The following is an 18243-nucleotide window of genomic DNA, read 5'->3' as shown; positions in this document are numbered from 1 at the left end:
CTTACTGTATGATCACCAAATTTGTTTAAATTAAATTACTGATAAAAACAAAAAGTAATACAAAATTCACATCAAGAGTAATTAGTGGCGGTTATTTCAGAATTGCCAGGCAATTTAGAATGGATCTTGACCCTATCAGGTAATATTAGACTTTCCACAACAGAAATTAAACCAGTATGTACATTCAATTCTTACCGAATCCTTTTGGATGGTACTGCAATGGCAAACATGTCTTACAAGGATACAAGGATACAAGGAAGTTTATTGTCACATGCATATAGTTACTGGAAGTAAGAAATGCAGTGAAATTTGTCTGGTGTCAGCCTATTTGTGTATTTATGGGGGGGGATAAAAAGTGCAGTAGAAGAGGGGTTTAGTAGATTAAAGGAAAATTCCGGTTTTTAGCACTATAAGGCTCTTTTCTGGTTTGTTTTGGATGAACTAGAGTGGTGGACACCGAAATTTTGACGATTGGTGTGTGTGTGTGTGTGTGTGTGTGTGGGGGGGGGTCATGAGTGCTGAGGAGTGAATGAGTGCAAAGTCAGTATAGTGTGAGTTCAGAGTTGGGAAATGTTTGAGAGTGCTGAGGAGTGAATGTGTGCAAAGTCAGTATAGTGTGAGTCTTGTTTGACAACAAAGTTTCAAATGGATGCTTTAAGCTGATTTGTGAATGTGTGCAAAGTCAGTATAGTGTGAGTCTTGTTTGACAACAACGTTTCATATGGATGCTTTCAGCTGATTTGGCTCTAAGATTTCTGTCAGGGTGAAAATCCATTTTACTAGACCTCTGAAGTTCACCTACAAACAGACATCTTTGCTCATACAGTATAAGATCTGGGTACCATCTTTGCCCATATCAGGATCATGGGCAAAGATGGCAGCTTTGGGTCCTTTTTGTAGGCGAACTTCAGAGGTCTATGGGAGCGGGTCCAGACAGGTCTGCCAGACCAAATTAAATGAGCTACTATTTTAGCCACTATTTTTTGTATGCGTGTTACACCAACAAACAGAATTACTTCCAACAGATAAAGCAAGTGTTGCCCACCACAAAAGTATTGCTTTAGTAAAGGGCAAATTAGGAATGTGTGTTGGGAGAAATGTGTGTGAAGAATGTGTCTGTGTGTGTGCGCGTGTGTGTGTCCTTATGCAACCCGAAGCCATAGCAACCTGGATAATCTGTGATGAATGTGTTGAATTGCCATGCATGGCGCATATGAGAGGGGTTTGTGTTTCCACATGCACCCTTTAGACACAACTACACACACACACACACACACACACACACACACACACACACACACACACACACACACACACATGCACACACACACACACACACACACACACACACACACACACACACACACACACACACACACACACACACACACACACACACACACACACACACACACACACACACACACACACACACACACACACACACACACACACACACACACACACACACACACACACACACACACACACACACTCAAACAGTCTCACGCCCTTTCCTTTACCAGTGTACTGGTGAAAGTAAGTAAACATCCTGAGTCATTGTTATTAATCTCACCCCCCTCCCTCTCTCTCTCTCTCCCTCTCTCTCTCTGTCGTGCAAAGTTCACCTCCCCTATCCACATTTTTCAGAGCCGAGCAGACACACACAGTAACCATGCTGATCTCTATGCTGCTGTTGTGGTTTGGAATCGTCCTCCTCTTCTTCCTCTTCAGGGTGAGAAGACCCAAGAACTTTCCTCCTGGACCCAGAGCACTTCCTCTGCTGGGAAACCTGCTGGAGTTCAACCCAAATGACCCAATAAAGAGTTTCAAGAAGGTAAATACCCCCACACACACACACACACACACACACACACACACAAAACATACACACACACACGCACATACACACACACACACACAGTTCACTTCTTTATTTGTATCCACTATTCAGATATTACATAAGGACACAAATGGATTCAGGTTCAGTCATGTGATTCTGTTGCCAATAACACAGTAGCAGCCACTAACACCACTAACCACTCGGTAAGTTGCACAGTTTTGAAAACGAACATTAAGGGTTGTTTTAGGACATGTTTGAGCATGCCTGTTGGCAGCCACTCTGAGTAATGAGTCAGAAAAGTTGAGACAGGACCAATTGTCGAAATTTCGGTGTCCACCACTCTAGTTCATCCAAAACAAACCAGAAAAGGGACTCAAAAGTGCTAAATACCGGAATTTTCCTTTAACAAAGCACTTAATATGTATTGACACTGTAGGTGGAAAGTTGGATGGTACACTTTTTGATATAATGTCCACAATCATGCCATGTCTAGATACAGTATAATGCTTTATAGAAATTGCAGCCATTCAATATATGTGACATGGATTCTATTAACTGGTCTTGTCCATGGTGAATACATAACGGTGAGTGAGAGTCAGGGTACCAGATTGACAGATTAAATTTACAGTAGTTGGTAATACCTGAAGTCTGGCTTTAACTGTAAAAATCTGTATATCCTCATCAATCGAGGCATTATGGAGGATGGTATGAGATACAGAGTGATCTGCTGAGGGAATACAGGCTAGTTTTCCCTGTAGTCTGAGTCCAGTCCAGTGTTGCTGGCACTGTCGATGTTTGACTGACAGCAGGGAAGCACGACTGTATGTAGACATAATGTAGACTGCCTTCAAATATGGTTATGCTCACAGTGATGTTTTCGTCACCATATGACTCTGAAGGGACAACGTTTGTGATATCTGTTTAAGACCTCTGCAGGTTGACGCCTGTCCAGTTGCAAAGGTCACCGAGATTAGGCCAATCAGATCTGACCCCAAAGCCCCAAGGCTCTAGTGTCCAGTTTGCTGTTTAGACACTTAGGTGCTAGCCTAGAAATCTAGACGCACCCTAGCAGCGGCAAATTAATTTGCTCAGCCTGTATGTCTAGTATCAAACCATAGGGATTTCTATTGGCTGACACCGTGGACTTTATCCAATCACAGCGCTCTATTTTGTTAGAGAGTCGAGGATAACGACAGTCCTGTGACGGTGAACAACAAGGAAGGTGGCTATGGCTAACGAAGAGCGGTTGTTTGAATCAGCGTTGGCGTCAACTTTGGAGGAGTTGGACTTGTGCTTTTCTTTGAAAGTTGAGCAACACAATGCACTTAAGTAATTCCTTTCGAAGAAGGATGTATTTGCCGTTTTGCCGACCGGATATGGATATGGTCGTAGCGCTGGCCTATTGCATGCCTAGGCAGTTTGAAAGACAATTCTCTGCCCGCCCCTTGGATTAAGCGAGGTAAATGGTTCGATTCCAGACTATACATTTCAATGATATAGGATGGCCCGCCAGGCTACTTAGGTGCTAGTTTTAGGGCTAAATTGCTTCGTGAATTACTCTTAGTCAAAAAAAGTAGGAGTCTTAAAGTTACGAGTGCCATGATCATTATTTTCAGAGCAGACACACACACATACACACACGCTCTTAGCCATCTATGACTACTCGGGGTCACTTGTTAATCTGTGAGTGAACACTACATGGACAGATAGATGGTGGTGAGAAACACTTTGACCTTGAATTAGACCTCAGTTGAACTTATTCACCGAGTTGAACATTAAATAAAAGTGTGTGTGTGTGTGTGTGTGTGTAGTTGGCCGAGCGCTATGGTCCTGTCTACAGTCTGTACATTGGGCCCCGTCCTGCGGTGGTGTTGGCCAGCCAGAAGGTCATCAAAGAAGCTCTCGTCACCAGAGCCACTCACTTTGCAGGACGACCAGATCATATGTTGATTTGTCATATCATTGAACGCAAAGGCAAGGCAACACACTTAGACAGACACACATGTTTACACATGCTTACACACACACACACACACACACACACAGACTCAGTGTGTGTGTGTGTGTGTGTGTTTTCAAATGGTTTAATGCTTATGTGATCTGTGAAAGTGCAAACATGTTTAATGTTCCATAATGTTTATTTGTGCATTTCAAATATGTTGTTGTGTTAAAATTACTGTGCATGTGCTTGTAGGTGTGATCTTGGCAGATTATGGTCCCACATGGCAGGAGCACCGGCGCTTCGCCCTGACCACGCTGCGCAACTTTGGGATGGGGAAGCGCTCCATGGAGGAGAAGATTCTACAAGAAACCCAACATACCTGTGCTGAGCTAGAGAAGCATGCAGGTGCTCAAGGGATAAAAATGCGGCTTTCCGATTCAATAGGCAGCTTTTATGCATTTACACCTACAGTGTATGTGTGTGTGTGTGTGTGTGTGTGTGTGTGTGTGTGTGTGTGTGTGTGTGTGTGTGTGTGGTTGTGTGTGTGTGTGTTGCAAACAATTTAGAACACTTATAACACACACGGTCTCTCTCTCTCTTTCACACACACTCTCTTTCTCAGGAAAGTCTATGGATCCTCAGCATCTCTTCCACTTTGCTGCCTGTGACATCATCTGTTCTGTTATTTTTGGATCTCGATTTGACTATGATGACCCCTACTTTAAGTCCATCATCATCTTCATGGAAGAAGCGGCTAAAATAGCTCTAGACCCTTGGGCAATCGTATGTTTTAATCTTTTGTACATATATTGACATTATTTATCAGATAGTTAAATATTCATATTTGTTCCATAAATAGCAGGGCTGCATTCATTGTTTGCCTCAACAAAACTACATTTAGGGCTGTGCCACTACAGAATCCTAGTTATTATCATAGATATTTTGGTTACACTTTACTTGAAGGTATCTACAAAAGAGTGACATGACACTGTTATGAACGTGTCATAAACATTATAAACAAATCATAAACGTTTATGACAAAACGTTTCTGTCACTCGCTTCTGTCAAGTGTCATTCGGTTTTCGTCATGGCAAGTTAGGGTTAGGGTTATGACAGTGTCATGTAAAGTAAAGTATTACCCATATTTTCATCATTTCTGTTTAGCTCCCTTCACAGTTTTGACACTACTAATATGTTACCTCTTCCCTCTTTTGATGCAGCTCTATGAAATTGTGCCATTCATTAAGAATTTGCCTGTACCGTTTATTAAACGGGCGCATGGTTTAATCAGCCGGATCAGAAGCCACATCCTAAAAGAAATTGCAGAGCACAAAGAATCGTGGGAGTCTGGAGAACCTAGAGACCTCATTGACTGCTATCTGGACGAGTCTGAAAAAGTACGTAAATAGGGCAGTAGTAAGACAAATTCAATTTAATGTGCTCTTAAATGGTATTTCTACATTGTCTTCTACATTGATTACACAACTGGCTACAGCTTCCATGTCACATTTGAGTCCATGTGTCCACAGTGACCTGAGTTCAAATCTGACCTGCGCTTATTTTCTGTAAAATTCTAGTGGGGCTACATGCCCACCAAGTGTCCCTGTGTTTCAGTATCCCGGGAAAAATTCAGAACATTGACGGAAAAAAAAAATATACATATACACAAAATTATATATACTATGTATATAAAAACTATATGACCGCTATGCTAGCTACTAATAATTAAAGGCATAACAGCTCCAAAAGTATTACAAAAAAACATATATATCGACTGCATGTCTGCCCAATATATACTGTATGTCCTGTGAAATGTCTGTCTGTGTGTTTTAGAGGTTAGACAAAGGAACCACATTCGAAGACAGTCAGTTGGCATCCACCTTGTTTGACCTGCTGATTGCTGGGACAGAGACTACTTCCAACACACTGAGGACAGCAACACTCTACCTCATGACACACCCACATATACAGGGTAGAAGCTCAAGCTGCACTTCAATAAAGGGGTAACACTTTACAATAAGGGTACACAATTTAGCATTAGCTAAGTATTTGTTAAGCATTAACAAACACTTAATTCATCATTATTAAATTTGTTTTCAACATTACTTAAAGATTAACAAATATGTTTTTCCTCATTAATAGAGTTTTATTTAGTAGGTGTTATCAGTGTGTTTTCCTTATAAATGATGAATCCCTAATGTGTACACCTACTGAACACATGGTGAATTCATAATGAACTGTGTTACTTTAGGTGAATACCTCACTTTTTTCATTGGCAATTCAATGTTATTCAGACTTCATATACTGTACATGTAGGCCTACTGTTTGTCAGCTGGTAAACAGTACTGTGTGCAATGATTAAATCTCCTCAGGCACCTTAGAGACCCCGGGTGGGCTCTTTTCCAGATGTTGCAATGCAGAGGCCTGTGTGTGAACACGTCATGAAATCACCTTTACTTACCGATTTTGTGTACTCCTAAGTTGTTAAATTGCAGTTCATCATTACTTACCACTTTTGTGTTCTCTGAAGTAAAGTCACGTCTTGATACTCATTTGTCCGCCGGGAAGTGCAAAAAATGTACATTTGCGAGTGCAAATTTACAAAGTGTAAAACAATTTACGTTGGCGGGTGCAAATTTACAATGTACAAACACAAAATGACATGTCATAAAACAAAATTACAATCTAAAACAAATGTACAACCATGGGCTAATTCAAGTTTCGATACAAATGTACAAACAGCAGAATCTGACAGAAATTGTAGGTACATATGAATAACATTGAATTGCCAATGAAATAAGTGAGGTATTCACATACAGTAACATTGACATAATCTCTACTTCATTATGAATTCATCATGTGTTCAGTATGTAAACATTAGGAATTATGAGTTCATTTACTGCTTGTACCTTATGAATTCATCGTGAGTTAAGTATGTACACATTACGAATTCATAATTTATAACAAGGGAATACAGACTGATAACACATACTAAATAAGACTATTAATGAGGAAAAGTATATTTGTTAATCCTTAATGTTGAAAACATACTTAATAATGATGAATTAAGTGTTTGTTAATGCTTAACTAGTACTTAACTAATGCTAAATTATGTACCCTTATTGAAAAGTGTTACCAATAAAGGTTGGTAGAAATATATTTCGGTTATTCTTTACATCTCTCTCTGTGTGTGTGTGTGTGTGTGTGTGCATGTGTGTGTGTGCGTGTGTGTATTCATGTGTGTGTGTGTGTGTGTGTGTGTGTGTGGGATGTGTATGTGTGTGTGTGCGTGTGTGTTTGTTGCATACATGCAGAGCGCTGCTACCAGGAGATCGAGGAAGTGCTGGGCTCTCGTGAGCAGGTGTGCTTTGAGGATCGCCAGTCCATGCCCTATGTCCAGGCCGTGATCCATGAAGCCCAAAGAGTGGCTGATGTAGTTCCTCTGAGCGTGTTGCACAGCACGACCACCGACACAGAAGTCCAGGGCTATAACATTCCAAAGGTAGCTCTCTCTCTTTCAGCACCACAACATTGCGACTCATACATTCCTATGTTATCGTTAGCTTCTTAATTAGCGAAAGCGAGAGTGAGGTTTGCTATAGCAACAGTGGAATACGGTTCAAGCAGCACAACTGTTCTAAGGGACTTTAGGAATAATGTAAAGTTTTGCCCTAATGCAGTTGGATTTCTACATGCACCTCATTTCTCTCTCTCTCTTCTCTCTCTCTCTCACTCTTTTCCCTCTCTCTCTCTCTCTCTCTCTCTCTCTCTCCAGGGTACGTTGGTCGTTCCTCTCCTGTCCTTAGCGCTACATGAGGAGGGTCAGTGGAAGTCCCCTCATGACTTCAACCCAGAGAACTTCCTGAATGAGAGGGGAGAGTTTGTCAAACCTGACGCCTTCATGCCCTTCTCTGCAGGTAGCACACATATTTCCTCGCTTCCATTATTTTTTAAAGACGGTATTAAACTCCTATAAATAAATAAGTCTTACTTTTTTGTCGTTTATCGCCATGTTGGTTTAGTAGACCAGGTACCGGTAGTTGTCAATTCTATCCAGCTTTAATTTAGGTCAATGTTCTTATTATTTTTCCAGGCTCTCGCGTGTGTCTGGGGGAGGGGCTCGCTCGCATGGAACTCTTTCTCATCCTGGTCACATTGCTGCGTCGCTTCCGATTGGTCTGGCCAGAGGAGAAGGGAGCTCCTGACTACAGCATGGTGTTTGGAGGCACACAGGCACCCAAACCGTTCCACATCACCATCCATCTAAGGGAATCCACAAGCTAATGCAACTGATGTGTTTTTGTAAGCATATACAGGTGTCAAAGGTTTCCTATGGCAGCATTTAAATAGACATGCCTTCACCTTCATGTGCTCTAATTCTATTTTTTCTCAGTGGAATGACGTGACTCGGGGAGACACCATTGTGACCCCCTCGTGTTTATATGAGAGAGGCATAAGTGGAAAAAACATGGCACCTCGCATGTTGGAGGTCAATAAAGCATGTCTATGTGCATGGTCACATAATGTGCACATTAGTGTACGTGAATTAACTCTAGAACTTTCAGTCTGCTGTTGTCATTATTTTACACTGGTCACAGTGTGCTGTGGGTCTAATTCCAGACTCTTTTCTTCAGTGGTTCCATGTTGGTGGAATGAACTGCCCAGTGCTCTCCGTTCCTGTGGTAGTTTTGGGTCGTTTAAAAGGGGTCTAAAGACATTCCTATTCAACATATACTTAGTTGTTTAAGCGCTTATGTGTTATGGTTTATATAATGTTGTTTTATTTTAATTGGGTTGTTAATTAATTTGACATTATTGTTTATTATTGATATTCTCCTTAATGTAGTCTTAGCATGTCATTGTTTTTATATTATTGATTGAATTGACATTATTGTTTTATTATTGCCTTTCCCCTTTTTTACATTGCTTTTTATTAGGCTATTGCTTGAATTGATATTATTGTGTACTATTCTCCTTACTATATTTGACCTACATTTTAATCTGTTCCCTGTTCAATTTTAAATATTATTATGTTGTTTTGTATTTATGTGTCGCTTTGGACAAAGGCATCTGCTAAATCCATAACCATAACCATCCATAACCATAAATGCTAATGTTCCCAAGCACATTTTACTTTTCATGTCTTTTATCACCATGTTGGTTTAATATTTCAGATTGTAGTGAAATCTGTCCAGCTTTTGTTACAGTGAATCTTCTGATTATATTCTCAGTTTCTTGTTATCTTAGAGGGCGATCAGACAGGCTGCGCTTTGCCGCTTATAAAAAGTGAGGTGCACTATGTTTTCAAAAGTTCAACTCAAAGCGGAAAAGCGCCCGACATCATTCCGTTTTTTTATGCAAACATAGTGCACTTTGCGTTTTACAAGCGACCAAGCGCGTCCTGACTTATAGCCTTAGCTGCTGTTATTAATTGCCACGATATGTGATATGCTATGCTCCACATCTATGCTATGATCTGTAGTCAGAATGGCCAAATGGAATATGGACTCAAACAGCATTACATTTGCACAAAAAAGTGTCTTACAAGGGAAGATTATATGTTACATAAATTACATAGAGAAGAGTCCCTTGTCACTTCTGTTAATAGAAAAATGACATTTTGGGAGGCATATTTAGCTGATTCATTACACATTCTAAGAGCCTTAAAACCAGTTTTATATGACATAAACATGTGTTTTGCTTGCATTGCACTTGAGTTCTGACAGTTGTATATAGTATACCAATTGACTAGATGTCATAAATGGTGGCATGTTTGTAAATATTGTGTTGAGAATGTTCTAATGTCAATGCCATATCAATAAAGGCTTTTATGAAGTGGCACTGAATGCTTTGTAAACTGTTTCAACTTGATTATGCAACCTTATAATCATATAACAGTATCGTTCAAAACTGCCTACACAAAATGTGACATATCACTGGAGCTTTAAATAAGAGGACTGTCCTTAAGCAAAATAGTTGAGTTAGAAGCTAAAATATTTTGGGTTTTGGTGCCTAAAAAGCAATTGCACTACACGAACCTCACACATGTGCATCAGCAGATCTTTTCTACCGTTACTAAAATTAAAATCACCAAAACCTTATTTTTCTAAGAGATTCGTTTCAATGCTTGAAAAGGTTGGAATGAAGAACAAAACTTTTGCAATGACACTGGTGGCAGCGCTCAGTGATCTGCTGAGTTAATAATCATTAACATAAGGTCCCTTTCTCTATCTGCCACACGAGCACACATACCCCCCCTCGTGTTGCCCCTTCCTCCCTCTCTTCCCCCCTCATGTTCCCCTTCCTCCCTCTCTTCCCCCCTCGTGTTGCCCCTTCCTCCCTCTCTTCCCCCCTCGTGTTGCCCCTTCCTCCCTCTCTCCCTCCCTCGTTTTCCCCTTCTCACCCACCTCTCTTCCTCCCTCTCTCCCTCCCTCGTTTTCCCCTTCTCACCCACCTCTCTTCCTCCCTCTCTCCCTCCCTCGTTTTCCCCTTCTCACCCACCTCTCTTCCTCCCTCTCTCCCTCCCTCGTTTTCCCCTTCTCACCCACCTCTCTTCCTGTCTTATTTTCCCTCCCCTCCTCACCTCTCTCCTCTTTACTGCTACACCATTCTACGATTACCTTTGATAACCTTATGGAGCACATGTCAGCCAAGCTAGTTGTAAACACACACACACACACACACACACACACACACGTACACACACACACACACACACACACACACACACACACACACACACACACACAGAGAGAGAGAAAGAGAGAATCACAATCACAGAATCAGAGACACCAGTAATACACACAGCCGCATACAGTAACCATGCTGATCTCTGTGCTGCTGTTATGGTTTGGAATCGTCCTCCTCTTTTTCCTGTTCAGGGTGAAAAGACCCAAGAACTTTCCTCCTGGACCCAGAGCACTTCCTCTGCTGGGAAACCTGCTGGGAATCAACCCACAACAGCCACTAAAGACTTTGGATAAGGTAAGGAGCACCTACATGCAAAGACACACAGACAGACACATTGCAGAGTTTTGTTAGGCAAGTTATGTGACTAACTCTAATTTCCTGAATTTCTGAATTTCTGTGTTTATGCAAAACATCTGCTACATTACACTTGACGTAGCTATTGTCTAGAAAACCAATTTGACCACAATATGTTATTAATGTTTCCAGTTGATACTAATGAAGTCAGTGTTGGTTTATTCTGAGAATCGTCATGTTTCTGGTCACAGTGTGCTGTGGAATGGCTGAGCCCGTATAAAAAAATACTGAAAACGGAAAAGAAACAATATTTACACTTGTCAAGAACAGTCAACAGTCAAACAGTACTTGCACTTGCATCTGTGATAAAGTCCTTAATATTACATAAATAAACATATTTTTGCATGTTGCTATGTATTGTGCAACATGTACTATATATAAATCAACATGTATGCATGTTAATACAATGTACATGATTTTGGAGGCTTCATCTAAAAAGTTGCACCGTTATTTTTTTATTATTGAGAGGGAGTTCAAGGTGCGCTGCACTTCTCATGACTGGGGTCTTTATGCTCAAAGTTCAGTGAGATTTCAAAGTTCATTGTTGTCCATGTGAATATGTAAAGGGCCATAACCTCAGCTGTATGTCATTACATAATACTCTTTTGATGGCAGGATTGGTGGGAAAAGTCAGGCCTTCTCCAAGCTAAAGGAACGTTGTCCTAACAGCTAGGGAATTACGCCCAACTCACTACAAACGAACAGAATGAGTGGCCTGTATTTCCTGAATAATGCTTCATGGTTTTTGCCCTGTGTAAGTTCAGTTGAGTTCATATTATCTGATAAACTCAGTTGAACTTCATTTGCTGCATGACAAACAATGGAGACAGTCTGGTATACAGTATATAACTGAACTCACAGTGAATTGGCAGGAGAAAGTCGCAAAGCAATACTTTAAAATGGAAGAACTAAAGTCTTCAATAATCTTGTTGGAATCGTATTATTAAAAGACAGACCAAAACACTATAGATATAGAGGGTCAGGGATGTTGGACTGTATGTATGTATATATACTCTTTTGATCCCGTGAGGGAAATTTGGTCTCTGCATTTATCCCAATCCGTGAATTAGTGAAACACTCAGCACACAGTGAGGTGAAGCACACACTAATCTCGGCGCAGTGAGCTGCCTGCAACAACAGCGGCGTTCAGGGAGCAGTGAGGGGTTAGGTGCCTTGCTCAAGGGCACTTCAGCCATTCCTACTGGTCGGGGTTCGAACTGGCAAACCTTCGATTACAAGTCCGAAGTGCTAACCAGTAGGCCACGGCTTCCCCCATAACTCACGTGGTAAAACCACAACTGATTATAGGGGCCCAAGGGGAGAGAGGGCCCTTGAAAAGTCTGGAATATATTTTATTTTACCTGGGTTGAGGAACACGAGGGCCCATCAGGACTGCCTATGGAGGGGCCCAGGATCTTGTGCTACGTCCCTGTAGAGGGCCTTACATTTTTCAATGTCACTCAACGGCCGCTGTATTTCTACACATCCTTGGAAGTTTAGTGGTGCTCAGTTGTTTGCAATTCGGCAAAACTCTATAGCTTCAAAATGGCTTTATAGAACAGCAGAGACCACACAATAGGCATCATATGACAACATATGTTGCATCCAATATTTGAAGCTCAATTCAATTCCATTCAATTTTGCTTAAGAATTGATATGGTCTCCTGCTTACAAAATATGTAAGTGTATGTGATAGTTTTTGACTCTACGCTATTACTCCTACAGTATTGGTTAAATAACGATAGTAAAAACATTAAACTATAAGTCATTAAACAATGACTTATCATTAAACAATGACTTATAATTCAAAACTCTCTGTGTGTGTGTGTGTGACGTGTGTGTGTGTGTGTCTGTTCAGTTGACAGAGCGCTATGGCCCTGTCTATAGTCTGTATTTTGGTCCTCGTCCTGCTGTGGTACTGGCCAGTCAAAAGGTCATCAGAGAAGCTCTCGTCTCTAAAGCCACTGAATTTGCTGGACGACCAAATCACCTGATGGTCTGTCATATCACTCAGTGCAAAGGCAAGGCAACACACACACACACACACACACACACACACACACACACACACACACACACACACTGAATATGTAGGTGTACTAATCAAGTTTCCATATGTGTGTGTTTCCAATATTGTTGTCACTGCATGAATAAATGACAATGTGTGTGTGTGTGTGTGTGTCTAGGTGTGGTTCTGGCAGATTATGGTCCAAAGTGGCAGGAGCACCGGCGCTTCGCCCTGACCACGCTGCGCAACTTTGGGATGGGGAAGCGCTCCATGGAAGAGAAGATTCTAGAAGAAACCCAACACATCTGTGCCGAGGTGGAAAAACATGCAGGTACTCAACAGCAACTTGATTCAGGCAGCTTTTGTACACCAGTGTGAGGTATAATGCAAAATGTTGAAAATATGCAGGTATCACAACTTACTATGACTATGTCCACTAGGGTGCAGTATAATACAAAATCTGTTTCAGCAAGTAAATATTTTACAACAAATGACAAATCTATAATATGTACCCCACCAACAATTAGTTTTTTTTTATCTATTTATATCAATCTATATCCTTCAACCCCCCCCCCACACACACACACACACACACACACACATATGAGTGGAGTCCCTCTTTCTCCCTTTCTTTCTCTCTCTTTATCTTCCTTTCTCTCTCACACACACTCTCTCTTTCTTTCTCTTTATCTTATCTCTCTCTCTCTCTCTCTCTTTCTCTTTCTCTCTCTTTCAGGGAAGTCTATGGATCCTCAGCATCTCTTCCACTTTGCTGCCTCTGACATCGTCTGTTCCATTATTTTTGGATCTCGATTTGACTATGATGACCCCTACTTCAAGAACCTCATTCTCATGATTGAAGAACTGACTAAATTGGTCTTTGATCCCTGGGCAATAGTATGAGGCAATTCTTGATCTTGGTGATATGCTTTTTTGGGTGCCTTGACTGTTTCTTGCCTACGTTTTTGTTGAGATTGAATTGTTACAAACAATGAGATAAATGTTGCAACTACATGTTGTGTAACATTTCTTATTCTTTCTTGATGCAGCTTTATGAAATTGCTCCATTCATTAGAAGCTTGCCTCTGCCTTGCAAGCGGGCATTTGATTTACATGACCGTGTTCAGGGCCATATACAAAATGCGGTAGCTGAGCACAAAGACTCGTGGGTTTCAGGTCAGCCAAGAGACCTAATCGACTGCTATCTGGATGAGTTAGAGAAAGTAAGTTCATGGGACAATATGAGAAGTCAAATGATGGCAAAGTCATGCAATGGAAAGTATGGAGCTTACTAAGACTTATTAAAATGTACACTGATGTGTGTTTGTGTGCCTGTATGTGTGTATGTGTGTGTGTGTGTGTGTGTGTGTGTGTGTGTGTGTTTTAGAGGGCAGATAAAGGCACCACCTTTGAGGACAGTCAACTGGCAGCCATGTTGTTTGACCTGCTGATTGCTGGGACTGACACCACCTCCAACACACTAAGGACAGCAACACTCTACCTTATGACCCACCCTCACATACAAGGTGTGAGCTCAAAGTCAAACTCATTGTTTTTTATGTCTAGCAGTATAGTGTAAGTATACGTATATATACTCTTTCTGTATACTGCTTCTGACTACCTCATCATGCCTACCATCACCTACCATCATGCCATGCCAAACCTATATTTGTGCAAATTCTAGACATCAGATATAGAGCTATGACATTGCTTAGTCCATCAACAGATAATTTACAGATGGCTTGCTGGAAATTCCAGTTTAATGTTTTGCATTACTTTAACCAAACTGAACCCCTAGCCAAGTTATAGCCAACACATGACTATGTGTGTATCCATTGTTAGTGTATCCACTGACTGTGTATCCACTCCTCAACAGGATGTTAATGTGTGTGTGTGTGTGTGTGTGTGTGTGTGTGTGTGTGTGTGTGTGTGTGTGTGTGTGTGTGTGTGCATGCTGTCTGTCTGTCTGCCAATACACTCAGAGCGCTGCTACCAGGAGATCGAGGAAGTGCTGGGATCTCGTGAGGAGGTGTGCTTTGAGGATCGCCTGTCCATGCCCTACATCCAGGCGATGATCCATGAAGCCCAAAGGCTAGCTGATACGGTCCCCCTCAGCATGTTTCACACCACAACCACAGACACACACATCCAGGGATACAATATTCCCAAGGTAACACTCACTGCCATCATTGTAACTTGGTTGCATTGTTGACATTACAGGTACTCTTCCCGTGCATTGTATTGTGTTTGTATTGTATGCATTCCACTGTAATACCTTTAATAGAGCACCACCTGTGGTGCAAAGTGGTATTACAAGAGAGCTGCCCCAGTGCTAACTGGACAGCATGCTAACTTTAGTGAATATCTGGGTAACACAGTGCATGGTGTTTTTGATTTTGACATTACGTCAACAGTTGTTCACATTCTGTTGGCTGTTTTTGGTAATTTTCAACGTCTTAAACTAAAAGAACTACACAGAGCACCTTAATCCTGACTCAGTAGTTGTTTTGTGTTATGTCTCCACCTCTCCAGGGCATGATGGTCATTCCTTTCCTGTCCTCAGCTCTACGTGAGGAGGGTCAGTGGAAGTTCCCTCATGGCTTCAACCCAGAGAACTTCCTAAATGAGAGGGGGGAGTTTGTCAAACCTGATGCCTTCATGCCCTTCTCTGCAGGTATATCTGCCCTGTTGGACTTTATATATAATCACCAGAATGATTAGACTAATTTACGAACATTACAATGTGTTAAAACTTTAACATAAATATTCATCTGCATGACTGTATTGACAGTGCTGATGTTTACAAGGGCAAATCTGATTCTCTCAGGTTCCTGTATGTGTCTGGGGGAGGGGCTTGCTCGCATGGAACTCTTCCTCATCCTGGTCACATTGCTTCGTCGCTTCCGATTGGTCTGGCCAGAGGAGAAGGGAGTTCCTGATTATGGCATGGTGTTTGGGGGCACACAGGCACCCAAACCGTTCCATGTTGCTGTCCACCTGAGAGAAGACCGGAACTAATGTCTAATGACTTTTTATTTTCTGTCCACAATTCTAATCCCTGAAATGTTTTGTGAAATTCAGCAAATTGCCCCTCATGGTCCTCTACCTGTCCATTTTGTGTTTTTCCCCCTACCAAAAACAAACAAACAAACAAACAAACAGAAAAACAAACAAAAAAACACTGGTGTTTATACACCATCCTGAAGACCAATTCTAGAAACGTTTCTACCCATTTCTCTGCCTTTTTTCCTACCCATTTCCCTAACAAAGCCGTGATATCCTTAACCAACACCACTCTCACTTGTAAACAAGCATTTTGTACTTCAGGGACTTCTTTTCTTATGCCACTCTCACTTGTGCCATATTGCTAGCCTGGCTAGCGCCACCACTTCTCAATGAGACGTGGTCTGGGAACCAAACCCTATCTGAGGCAAAAATTAGGGCGGTAGTTTCCAGGCTGCCTTAGCAGCGTCAATCAAATCGCGCGCAAGGCAGCATGGGAACACCCAGGCTACCATATTGCTTAAATACTTATTTTAAATAAGTGAAACATAATTTTGAATATGAAAATATTAGATAAAACTAATATTTAAATATAAAAATATTATTTTGATGGTTGTGGATCTTATTTATTTATTGATAAATAGCACCCCTCTATACATTAAGTTCACATCAAAACAATTGCCTCTTATTAAGGCATAGAAACTTTCACTAATAGCCACACACACACACACACACACAAACACAGGTTGCTGTTAAGGAGGTCCTTTGCTCCACGGGCCATTTATTGTTGAATGCAGAAAAACATAATTATTGCCACTTCTTTGATCATGATTTTATTTTACTTTTAATATTTTCATTCATGTTTTCAACAATGTAATGTTAAAACATTGTTCTTACAATGGCAACAACAAGTATACAAATCAAGTAAAACTCTTTATTAAGGCCTTAAAAAAAGTGCAATCCTCCCTTTGCCCAATAAAAATGATGTTCCAGGATGATTGTCATCACATTGTGATATTCCTAGCACCAGGTACATACTGCTGCTGATCAAATTGTCCATCTGTATTAGAGACAAGGGAGAAAGACAGAGGGAGAGAAGGAGAGAGAGAAAAGGGAGAGAATGGGAGATAGAGAGGATGGGAGAATGAGAAGGAGGGACACTGGGAGAGGAGAGGAAGTGAGAAGAAGTGGAAAAGAGAGGGTGGGAGAGGGAGAGAGAGAGAAGTCAAGTCAAGTTAAGTACATTTATTTATAAAGCACATTGTACATAATACTGTTAACCCAAAATGCTTTAGAAATGGTTAAATGTTGTGAATAATAACAACAAAAAACAATACAAAATAATACAAAATGCCTACATAAGAAATTAAATAAAATAAAGAGTAGATAAAATAATAATAAAGCTGTGTTAATAGTAATAATAAATAAATAAATAAATAAATAAATAAATAAATAAATAAATAAATAAATAAAAGAATAATAATTTGAAATAAAAATAAAGATTATATTAGAAGATAACATACTATTTAACAGTAAATAAACTCAAAAGTGATAGGGAAAAAATAACAGGTAGTCGTGATTATAGTGTTAATAATTAAATAAAATTAGCAAAGAAAATTTAAATGAAAATAAGAATGGACTTAAGAAATTAAATCATGGGGCAGATTAGTGTACTAAAAGCTAGGGAGAAAAGATGGGTTTTTAAATTAGATTTAAAACTCTTAAGGTGGGACTGGACTTAATATAGGGAGGAAGACTATTCCAGAGCCAAGGAGCAGCAACAGAGAAGGCCCTGGTCACCTTTTGTTTTTAGACGGGAAGGGTGAACAGAAAGAAGTTGTTGGGAGGAAGACCTGAGTGAGCTAAGGGTGGTGAGGACTAATAAGATCACAAATATATTTTGGTGCTGAACCATTCAAAGCTTTGAAAACAAATAGTAACATTTTGAAATATATTCTAAATCTCACAGGTAACCAGTGTAGTTGGGACAACACTGGAGTTATATGCTCTCTCCTCTAGTTGGACTAGTTGCAATCTAGCAGCAGTGGAATGAGTTAAACCAAAAGAGAGAACTGCAGTAGTCCAGGCTTGATGTAATGAAGGCATGAATGAATGTTTCCAGATCCTTATGAGAAACAAAGGGTTTTAATTTAGAAATAGTTCATAGCCGAAACACAAACTCTGACACGTAGGATTGAGAAGGAGAGTGAGAGAGAAAGTGTGATAAGAGAGAGAGGGAATGAAAGGGCTACTGGCAGGATCTGGTAAGATCTCTTGTCTATCAGGTGACCGTTCAATGATAGCTGGCTGGGGAGCTCAGACTGTGCTATTTATTTATTAAATACAATATTATCTTAACTCAAACATGGAACCAGACAAGATCAGGCATGGGAAACATTAATG

At 40.6% G+C, this 18243-nt stretch overlaps 2 protein-coding genes across 3 annotated transcripts; both read left to right on the top strand.

Annotated features, from left to right (window-relative positions):
• Positions 1 to 1439: 1439 nt before the first annotated feature.
• On the top strand, positions 1440 to 8506 carry LOC125287075 (cytochrome P450 2F2-like). Of its 2 annotated transcripts, XM_048232497.1 has the most exons (10): positions 1740 to 1837; positions 1955 to 2046; positions 3655 to 3817; positions 4038 to 4190; positions 4408 to 4568; positions 5006 to 5182; positions 5619 to 5757; positions 7100 to 7287; positions 7561 to 7702; positions 7879 to 8506. In XM_048232497.1, the coding sequence occupies exons 3-10, from the start codon at positions 3787 to 3789 to the stop codon at positions 8067 to 8069; spliced, it is 1182 nt and encodes a 393-aa protein (XP_048088454.1). In that variant the 5' UTR covers positions 1740 to 1837; positions 1955 to 2046; positions 3655 to 3786; the 3' UTR covers positions 8070 to 8506. The 2 variants fall into 2 exon arrangements, with proteins under 2 accessions (XP_048088452.1, XP_048088454.1); XM_048232495.1 differs by lacking the exon at positions 1955 to 2046 and having other exon boundaries at positions 1440 to 1837.
• A 2035-nt stretch (positions 8507 to 10541) lies between these two features.
• Positions 10542 to 16263, top strand: LOC125287073 (cytochrome P450 2F2-like). Its single transcript, XM_048232493.1, has 9 exons — positions 10542 to 10769; positions 12688 to 12850; positions 13016 to 13168; positions 13574 to 13734; positions 13887 to 14060; positions 14225 to 14363; positions 14820 to 15007; positions 15370 to 15511; positions 15665 to 16263. The coding sequence occupies exons 1-9, from the start codon at positions 10608 to 10610 to the stop codon at positions 15853 to 15855; spliced, it is 1473 nt and encodes a 490-aa protein (XP_048088450.1). The 5' UTR covers positions 10542 to 10607; the 3' UTR covers positions 15856 to 16263.
• Positions 16264 to 18243: the final 1980 nt, after the last annotated feature.

This window comes from Alosa alosa, chromosome 22, assembly GCF_017589495.1.
Source record: "Alosa alosa isolate M-15738 ecotype Scorff River chromosome 22, AALO_Geno_1.1, whole genome shotgun sequence".
NCBI lineage: Eukaryota > Metazoa > Chordata > Actinopteri > Clupeiformes > Clupeidae > Alosa > Alosa alosa.
The sequence above is the reverse complement of the archived record's forward strand: the minus strand, read 5'-3'. Positions and strand labels throughout refer to the sequence as shown.

What these genes read in the sequence shown, in the direction of transcription:
- LOC125287073 (XM_048232493.1), top strand. Translation starts at nt 10,608, where the DNA reads ATGCTGATCTCTGTGCTGCTGTTATGGTTTGGAATCGTCCTCCTCTTT. An exon ending in ATCTGGATGAGTTAGAGAAA is followed by an intron (nt 14,061 to 14,224) that starts GTAAGTTCATGG and finishes TGTGTGTTTTAG; the next exon opens with AGGGCAGATAAAGGCACCAC. An exon ending in AGGGATACAATATTCCCAAG is followed by an intron (nt 15,008 to 15,369) that starts GTAACACTCACT and finishes CCACCTCTCCAG; the next exon opens with GGCATGATGGTCATTCCTTT.
- LOC125287075 (XM_048232495.1), top strand. Translation starts at nt 1,676, where the DNA reads ATGCTGATCTCTATGCTGCTGTTGTGGTTTGGAATCGTCCTCCTCTTC. An exon ending in CAATAAAGAGTTTCAAGAAG is followed by an intron (nt 1,838 to 3,654) that starts GTAAATACCCCC and finishes GTGTGTGTGTAG; the next exon opens with TTGGCCGAGCGCTATGGTCC. An exon ending in CTTCATGCCCTTCTCTGCAG is followed by an intron (nt 7,703 to 7,878) that starts GTAGCACACATA and finishes TTATTTTTCCAG; the next exon opens with GCTCTCGCGTGTGTCTGGGG.